This window comes from Erythranthe guttata, chromosome 5 (genome assembly GCF_056151865.1).
Source record: "Erythranthe guttata isolate IM_541 chromosome 5, IM_541, whole genome shotgun sequence".
Lineage (NCBI taxonomy): Eukaryota > Viridiplantae > Streptophyta > Magnoliopsida > Lamiales > Phrymaceae > Erythranthe > Erythranthe guttata.
Genome location: NC_142537.1, coordinates 9,849,272 through 9,859,492, shown reverse-complemented (window position 1 = coordinate 9,859,492; position 10,221 = coordinate 9,849,272). Strand labels below are relative to the sequence as shown.

General features: G+C 34.7%; 1 protein-coding gene across 1 annotated transcript; it reads left to right on the top strand.

The window, feature by feature from the left end:
- Positions 1-833: 833 nt before the first annotated feature.
- ORP2A (OSBP(oxysterol binding protein)-related protein 2A) lies at positions 834-8,419 on the top strand. The gene is made up of 11 exons (XM_012997097.2): positions 834-1,792; positions 2,600-2,950; positions 4,094-4,190; positions 4,850-5,301; positions 5,392-5,547; positions 6,604-6,771; positions 6,854-6,994; positions 7,084-7,308; positions 7,412-7,525; positions 7,610-7,799; positions 8,055-8,419. Exons 1-10 carry the CDS (start codon positions 1,373-1,375, stop codon positions 7,787-7,789), a joined length of 2,304 nt encoding a protein of 767 aa, XP_012852551.2. The 5' UTR covers positions 834-1,372; the 3' UTR covers positions 7,790-7,799; positions 8,055-8,419.
- The last annotated feature ends 1,802 nt before the right edge of the window (positions 8,420-10,221 follow it).

Here is a 10,221-nt window from a genome sequence, read left to right as displayed (position 1 = left end):
TGTAATATAATTTATAAGTTTATTGTTATGTATGATTTTATTATTTGTAGACTTGAGTTCATGTTATTTCGTGTTTAGATAGTTTTTTTTATTGATAACATAATTTTTAAATTATATGGTTAAAAAAATATTAATACTTAAAAATGGATCTATAAGTAATATGTAGGAAATAAAATATACTAAAATTAGGACAACATTAGATTTACAGTTTTTGGGCATATATGGTGAAATGTCATGGAAGACCAAAACAACCATTTCCTATAAGTGGTGAAATAGTGAAATATTATTAGTTTAATATTTGGTCTAAATTTTGGAGAAATCCATGAGAGACCAAAAACATTATTTTCCCAAAAAAAATGGTAGAAACGTAAAATAATGTGCTACTGGTGAGAAAGAACCCATTTTTTCACCACAAAAAGTAGGATTTGGTGGGATAAAATAAAATAGTAAAATTAGTTGGAGATGCTCTTAACCATGGTTGAATGCCATTGTTACATATATCAAGCATAATAGTTGAAATATTTAACAATTATTTTTGTGTTGTTTATATTTTTGCTAGTACAATTACATAATATTTTACTTCCTAACGAGTGATGAGCATTGAAATATGATTGCATAAATCAATCTTAAAGTAACATATGATTTATCATAATTATTGAGTGGAAATTTGAAGAAGCTAAAACTAGTACTACTAAAATATTGATCAACAAATAAAAACAACAATAAGTAAAACATAAATACAAGAAGGCCAATTAAAAAGGGTGAGGTTAGTCAACATTTATTTCCCATTGACTTAGCTTCAAAGTAATAGATATTAGATAATAGATAGTAGTACACCATAACCATTTCAAACAGCACATTCCCAGCTATGCATAATGACCCTTTTAACCACCAACCATAAACTCACACACACAGTTAACACACTAGATTTCAACAATCTACACACAGTCACACACATCTTATTTACACATACATATATACACATTTCACGCACTCATTATATATAATCACACCCTCTCTTAAACTTTGTTTAGAAATTCAACAACCCAAAAATGAGTTGCTTTTTTTAATTTATTTTTTGAACCAAATTAGTCTCTCTCTCTCCCACTCTTGTGTCTTTTTCTCTATAGGAATCCCTCAGTTTCAGAGCGCTCTCTCTCTCTTCATTTCTTGATTCTCTCTACATATATGTATATATAATAATAAAATAAAAGAAATAAAGCCGAAAAGTTTGGTTCGATGCGTCGTTTTCTGATAGTCTATGCTGTAGTTAATTGTTGATTAATGGGGATTAAAAATTTGGTTATTCTGTGATGCGAGAGGCGTAGCGATTGATTGATTGATTGAAAGTAGTGGAAGGAAAGGCGCATCGATGCGGGTGAGGGAGATGCACCCGCTTTGCTGCATAACGCTCGAGAGCTCCGGGATCGGAGATGGGTCGCCGGAGCCGACGCTATTGAGAACTGGGTCGGCGGTGAATTTCTCCGGCGGTGGATCTGAAGTCAATGCCGGAGGATCTGACGTCAGCACCAGCGGTGGTGGTAGTAGCAGCAGCAGCAGCAGCAGCGTGGCCGGGATCCTTTACAAGTGGACTAACTTCGGCAAGGGCTGGCGATCTCGGTGGTTCACTTTGAGAAGCAACGGCGTCCTCTCGTACTCAAAGAGCCGCCGTCCCCCCGACGCCCCGCCGCCGCCGCCGGGGAGCGACGTGGTTCTGATCGGGTCAACCTCAGCCAACCGCCGCAGCAGCGGCAGAAAGCACACCAAAACTGTCGGCATTGTCCATTTAAAGGTCGGTAACCGATAAATAATATATAAATAAATTTTAAATTTGAGGTGTAGAAATAAGAGAAAGGATGTTTAGGAGGAGAGATGTATCATGTATGTGGGGAGAGTGAAAGTGAAGGATTGTCTTTTATGGTGTGCAGTGTGTACTAATAGTCTTTAACACTTGCACACATATAAAGTATTTTTTTCCACTATAGGCAAAAAATTGAATCCCAATTATTTTTACCAAGTCTCGTTACCATATTTTGTTCATGACAATTGACAGCAGAAACAATTCCAATTGCACGAATAGCCACCAAATATAGCTTTGATATCTGAGCCATGATAACGATACACTTTTTTTTTTCCCATTCTTTCTTTGCTGGCTGTAAATTGTTAAAGATTTATTTCCCTTTAAAATGTATTTGAAAACATTTAACTGGGTGTGAATCTAAAGTGGGTCACATCAGCAGGTGAGTGTTTATGAGAGAAGCCAAAAACTAAATTATAGGGCAAAAGTGGTGTAACTCTGTAGCCTAGCTATTTTTTTTTTCTTTTTATTTAAAAAAAAAAATTATGTCTGGTCACATCAAAATCTTCTGGGGGTTCATTTTTTTTTTTGACTAATTTTGTTACTGTAACAGTATAAGTTTAAAAAGAAATGACAATTTCTATAATAACATAGTCGGTGGTTTGTTCTTCTTGGTGTGTCCGGAAAACAAAGTAAATGTTTTATTTGACGGGTCGACCCGATCCGACCCATAAGGAAATAGTTGGTAGTGAAGAAGTTACTAGTTGTTGTTTATTGTATTGAAGAATATTATGAATACAGATCTCATCTTTCCGGGAGAGCAAGTCAGATGAGAGGAGGTTCTACATATTTACGGCGACAAAGACACTTCATTTGAGGACAAATTCGAGGAAAGAAAGAGTGGCTTGGATAGAGGCTTTGGTATCAACTAGAATCCACAACAACACACCTATTCCTATTCCTATTCTAACTAGGGAGCTTTCTGTTTCTACTCAAAGGCTGAAGCAGCGGTTGCTTGATGAAGGAATTTCTGACTCTCTTGTTAGCGACTGTGAGCAGATTATGCTCTCTGAATTTTCTGGTGTTCAAGGCCAATTTCATCTTCTCTGCCAAGACCGCTCCAATTTGTTGGATACACTCAGACAATTAGAGGTAACACCAACTTTTTTTTTTTTTTTTTTTTTAGCCACTTGTCATATGCATCTTGCTTGCTTTGCGGTTTAGGCAACCATCATGACACTATTTAACAATCATAATGTCCGACGGAGCGATTGGAGCAAGTGAGCCTGTGTCAATTGACTCGAATCCCATTGCTAACAGTTGCTAACTTGCTAGGTCGATCTTGTCACACATGGTTAGCCTAGTGTGATTTACGTCTCTCGTATGGATTGCAAGCTATTATACGAGTGAACGTTTACCCAGTGCACCAATATGGTTGACACCCATATGGTTGGTCAAAGAAAAAAAAGAATCACAATAAGTCCAAATTTCACTTTCCTTATGTTTGAATTGGATGGAAGTGTTTCGATTTGAGGAAATATTTTAGAGAAAGGATCTTAAACGTTTCTATATAAATTGGATTTGAAATTCATTGTAAACTTAATTCATCCACATAAGCTTAACGGCTTTGTTATACTATAGTGCTGTAAACTTGCTCTTGTGTATACTTGTGAAATTGAAGTCGCATCACTTTTCCGTAGGAATATTATTTAAAGATCTCTTGTTAGAGAGGCGTCACAACGTTTTACTTGATGTGGGGTACAACGAATTCTGAGAATGTGTATAAATTGTTGAATTATGAATTATAGTTTTATCGAATTCTGGCTGCAACATTTTCTAAATGACTAGCCAACTCAAGATCTCACTAAAAGCAAGTTTTCGATTAATAGAGCGTCGTGTGTTTGACATTAATGCTGTTGCACTTTACCATTTTATATCTTTATGAGTTTTATTCATTCATGGAAGGGCAGATTATTATATTTGGTCTATGTATATATCAAGTAACGTTTTGACAATTATCCTTTCTATGGCACGGTTATCAACTCAACATGGTTGCTGATAAGTAGGTGGTGCCAAAATTTCTCCCAATTCAGTACAAGACTTTTATTTCGATTCTTGGTGAACCACGTTTCTTATGATGATAATATATCTTTCGCTATTACGTTTATATTTGGCTGAATTATTTCCATGTTGCGCTTATGTACTCAAGAGTGTAATCTTTAGTTCATATAATTTAAAAAGAAAAATCATCAGAAAGAATCGCAATATGAGCCTTTTTGATGTTTCTTTTTCCAGGCAGCGAATATTGAAGCTGAAACCTCCGGAATTAATGATGCTGGATATAATTTGATGAAGCACGAGTACACAAATATTGGCCGCAGAAAATACAGTGGTACCAAATACTCTTTATTTCTGTAACTTTGTGCATATACATACATACGTACATATATTTATTTATCCACATTTAACTTTCACGAACATGCCTCGAGTTTTTTGTTCAATTTAGCAATTATGGGATGCTTGCGGGCTGCGGTTACTATGTTGTTGTTTTCTTGTTTCTAAGATTCATAAATACTAACGAACACTTGAAGACACACTCCTGATTCTTGATTAAATCTTTTATACGTGCAATCACATTTTTAGTTAGTGAAATAACTTAGGTAAGGAGTCAAAACATAGTGCGGTAAAATATGTTGTCCGCTTGATGTATTTATGTTTATATCAAATCGTACCTGCAGCTGTCGTATAATGAAGAAAAGGTTGCGACCCGCCGCCGCTAAATAGAAAGTCACTGATAGTCAATATGTACATGCAATCAAGTTTACTTCAATTGAGTGTTTCCATTTGCCTATTCATATATTGCATACATGTATCTGTTATGCCCTTCGCACTGTTGCTCGATACACGAGTTGATTGAAGTGTAATACACACACTAGTATCCTAAATGTTTAATTTCTTACGCAATTGAATTTCTTTTGATTTTCGGAAGAACATCTAAATATATAGTGTTTGAATTTTTATAATTGACATGTCGTCGCCATATGGTTACAGAATGGAGCACGACTGAATCATCAGACGATGTGGAAAAGCAAGAGCTGGAGGAAGCATCGGATGAAGAGGAAATACACTACTTTGACACAAATGAATACTTTTCCGAACCAACAATCGCTTCTTCTGGATCAGTAGTACGACAAAATCACATGGATGATAATATAAATAATAATAATGATAATGATAATGATAATAATAATAATACAGATGGAAAAGAAAAGATATTCGAGTGTAGATACCCGTATGTTGAAAGAAGAAAGAAGTTACCAGATCCAGTTGAGAAGGAGAAAGGTGTGAGTTTATGGTCCATGATAAAGGACAACATTGGAAAGGATCTGACACGAGTTTGCTTGCCCGTGTTTTTCAACGAGCCGATTTCATCTTTGCAAAAATGTTTCGAAGACTTGGAGTATTCTCATCTATTGGATCAGGCCTACGAGCATGGGAAAGCGGTACGATCCATTTAGTTTAGTATCTTATCATTTGCTACTTTACTAGTAAAGTCTTCAGAAATTCGTACGATGGTGTTATTTTTGTTGCAGGGGAACAGTCTAATGAGGATTTTGAATGTTGCTGCTTTTGCTGTGTCTGGATACGCTTCATCCGAAGGCCGCCTCTGTAAACCCTTCAATCCTTTACTCGGTGAAACTTACGAAGCTGATTATCCCGAGAAAGGAATTCGATTCTTCTCCGAAAAGGTGCTTTGCTTACATGAACAATATATATTTCACTTGATTTCATATATTATTACAGTACTTATTTTATCCACGCAAGGAGTCGAAAAAACAAAATAATTGGGTAAAATTTCAATTTAAAATGACTAAAATTCCCCTTTGAAATGCTGTCGATTTAACATATTGAGCTGACACTTGCATCATCTTACGTTAAGGAAGTTCTTGTGGATATGATTTGGTCTATATGCTAAATTGCCACCTCTGCTGCTGTCACTCCAAATTATGGTTGTCAAAGTCGAGACTTTAGTTTAAATTGGAAGAGGACTGCATAAACGCAAAATCGGATCGTAAAACCGTACGGTTTTTAATACCTTCTAAATTTTAAATAAATAGAGTCCCTAATGTCAAAATCGTAGATTTTTACGACGTGAAGGATTTTACTCCCAATTTTTCATTGATTATACTTGGATTAGCATTCTACCAGGATTTTACAAGGTATATAATAAGATAGTAAAATTGTAAAATCCTGGGATTTTTAATTGGGATTTTAACTACTTGATCCAAATCCACAACCATCTCTAACTTATTCTTCTATTGTTGCTTGGCATAATCACTCTAGACTCAAGTGCAAGTTATATCATCTAATTCTGAATACTGAAAGACGAGAAAGTGAAAATCTTGAGTGCGTACATAGCTTAAGTTGCTCGAGCTTGACCTCAAACTGCGTTCAACGTATTTTCTTTCCAAAAAACGGTTAATTGCAGAATAATGAATATTTTCTTAGAAAACGTACAAATCTAAGTTTTTGTTCATTTCATCTTAAATAGTTCGTAGATTAATTCCCCTTTCAAGTATTTACCATGCCCTAGTTCCGAGCTTCGTAAATACTCTTACCAAGTGGCTTTCATAATTCGTATAGCATGTTTCTCTTTATAGATGTTTTCAAAACTGAAGTTGAACCTAAATTGTGATGAGATGAGCTAGTCGTGAAATTTCAAATTATTTGTGCTTATTTCTTGCACTCCCGTCTTTATTCTTTGGAAAAATTAGATTCTGAGTGGTTCGATTCTTGAAAAATAGGTCAGTCACCACCCTACACTGATTGCTTGTCACTGTGAAGGAAAAGGGTGGAAATTCTGGTGTGACACTAACCTTAAATCAAAATTTTGGGGGAGATCAATTCAAATAGATCCAGTCGGAACTCTTAATTTAGAGTTCGATGACGGGGAGATCTTCCAGTGGAGCAAGGTAAGAAGAACCCTAATTCATTAAACCACTTTGGTAATGGTCACCTTAATTGTTCTTATTCGTTGTGTTTCTCTTCTTACAGGTCACGACGAGCATATATAATCTAATACTTGGTAATATATATTGCGACCACCACGGTACAATGCACATACAAGGTAACCGCCAATACTCTTGCAAACTCAAGTTCAAGGAGCAGTCTATTCTCGATCGCAACCCTCATCAGGTATTCAACTCCATACATACTGTTGCTATATTCTTTTATTTTTTACTAGATATTTTTTATTTAAAAAAAAAACCCCAAAAAATGAACAGGTTAATGGATTTGTTGAAGATTCGACGGGGAAAAAAGTAGCTCAATTATTTGGAAAGTGGGATGATAGCATGTATTTTGTAAATGGAGATGGAAGTAGCAATGCGAAAGATAGGTCCGATTCATCATCTTTATTGTGGAAAAGGAATAAACCACCTCCCGACCTTACTCGCTATAATTTAACTTCGTTCGCCATTACGCTGAACGAATTAACACCAGGACTCGAGGTATATATAGAGACGGTGTGTGTATATATATGTGTGGGTAATTGTCCCGTAATTAAAGCTGTAACTGATGATTACATGCATTTTTTTTATGACGGATTGAAAGGAGAAGCTGCCACCTACAGATTCAAGACTGAGACCAGACCAACGTCATCTTGAGAATGGTGAATTTGACAAGGCAAATGTCGAGAAGCTTCGACTCGAAACACGTCAGAGAATGGTACGTTGTGAAATTAATCTCTGTGAAAAAAAATCTATTGACTGATTAATAAAGAGGTAACCTTTTGTTGGTAAATTACTTTAGTCTCGGAAAATGCAAGAACATGGCTGGAGACCAAGATGGTTCGAAAGAGAGGGTGAAGAAGGACCATTCCATTACATTGGCGGTTATTGGGAAGCTCGAGAACACGGAAAGTGGGACGGATCTCCTAATATTTTTGGTGAGATTAGTGAAGACCTCGTCAATTCCGTTCAAGCTTCATGACCTTAAATAGGTACACCCACTTTCGTTTTATCTTACATATGTTTTTAGCCATTATATAATTGCCGAACATAGATAAAATGTTTAATCAGAAAATCTTCCAAAAACTAGATTCAATTACTTCACAAAACCAAGGGTAATTGCTATTTTTAGCATTTGCAACCACATTCCTTCTCATGAAGATGCTTTTAAACGGAAGGAAGTAGCAATTCCGATTTTTGAATAATTTGATGGTGATTTTAGTTTATTGTTGCATATAGTTATACAGGACGGAGCAACGCTTCGAGGATTGCTAGCAGCTATTCTGTAAAACAATCATGGATCTAAATGATTCATTATCCCTTCCAGCAAGATTTTATCATTCGAAAAATTTAAAACCGGAGGAGATTTGTATTCTACATAATCTGTCCATCTTAGATAGCAGGAGAAAAAAAAAAAAAGCACATAAAATACCTTCCAGCGTCACGATATCGCCCATTCATTCAAGTTCCCAGTGTCCGTAGCTGTGAGCTAAGTTTTCAGTCATAGGCTCAGTTATTTGTTATTTTTATTCAAAATAAACATATAACTCTATGTATAATGTAATATACAGGCCTCAATAATATCAATCTATGAACCCTATTTGCCTGTGGATCTGTTGACTGACTCAAGAAATTGATGTTTAATAGTTGTGAATTCTCATATGTTACAAGTAATTGTGTTCATATGGTTCTGCTTAACTTTCGTACCGATGTTTGGGTACTGATCTAATGCCCGTATGGGTGTAAAAACTGAATTTGACAGAAAGGATAAGTAGCATGATTTTAAGGGTGAGAGACCTTATATAATTGTAGGAGTATGAAGATAAACAGGAAGATCAATAACGAAAGCCTAATCTAGGAGGATGGAGTAGAGATGAAGGAGGTTTAAGGTATAAAAGTGAAGGAACCAATTTTCCAATTTTCCCAAAATCCACTTTCATACCCCTTATACATTAAAACAACACAAATGTATTTTTGGAGGGGACCCGATTTGTAACGATGAGTAGCACAAAACAAAATGTTACTCGGAGACTTGAAATATTTTTGGAGTAGATTAGCCAGGATTTGATATGATCCTACAAAGAGTCATTGCTGAAAGTATTAGTGTACTGTACTAATTGATAACAATTTCTAACCAAATTTTTTTCTATATTGCAAGAGTTTTCTATGCATGTACTTCTATACTATATCTATATCTATATCTATATCTATACTATCTATAAAAGTGAGAATCATAGGAAAGTTTCTTTCAATTTTATTAAAATGATGGATATTTTAGAGTTCACCATTTTACTCTAGTACCCCCTCTTAAATAGGCAATAAATCGACTGGTTTATCGGAATTTTATTTATTTAGCGGAAACATTTTGTAAAGAATCTCTTTGTAAATTTAAAACTTGAAGAATTAAAAGCAAAACCATACTAGAAAATTTAGAACACATATAATTTTAAAAACACGCTTTGAAGAATTTTAGTCGATTTCAATTTTATTTTGTATTTTTTAATACGTTTTAAAGAAAGAGTTTATTCGAATAAAACATTTGTTATTATAGGTTCGAAATAAGAATCAGAGTTCAGAAATATTTTGACGAAAAATAAAAAATCAATAAAGACATAAAAATAAACTAGGCATCTATAAATGTAAAAGGATCAATATATTAAGGTTCAAAACAGGATCCGTACCGTTTTAAATTTCATTCCTCTAGTGAGGAATTCGGTAATCAAAATAAACGAAAACGAAATTGTCTTTAATTATACATCACCAAAATACATTATATAGCATCATTTATAGAATCCCCGTACGAGCTTCCAATAACTTCGGGCATGCAAGACTTCGATTTGCTACTCGGTCCATTCCGGTTGAGGATTGCTACTACTATTACCTGCAATCAAAAGTAATCTGTATGAGCTATAAATCTCAATAAGAAATCCGAATAACTATCTAACTTTAAAAGTATATTATATAATATATATATATATATATCATCTCAATCACCTTAGTTCACCATCCGAACACAATTTCATAGTCGAATAATCACATAATCCACGAAAACACATCATTATGAAAAATGGCCAAAATGCCCTTGAATGAAAATCGTGTAAACATCCATTTTTGCTTTATCAAATTCGTGAAAGATTAATTTTTGTACATAGACAATTAACCTGTTACGAGCCTGTTTCTTGGTAGCATTAAATCACCCTTTCTATCATAGTTGGATACCAACATACTGTATCTGAGTTGTTTATAACCGGAGTACTCCATTAATCTTTCATTTTAATAAAAAAAACACATGTTGTGCATAATTTAGAAATTAAATGACCCTGATTCAACCACCTAATTTAATCTTCGTATAAACATCACAAATATAGATCACGAAGACACATTAACATAGATTATGCATAGATTGTAGTAAAT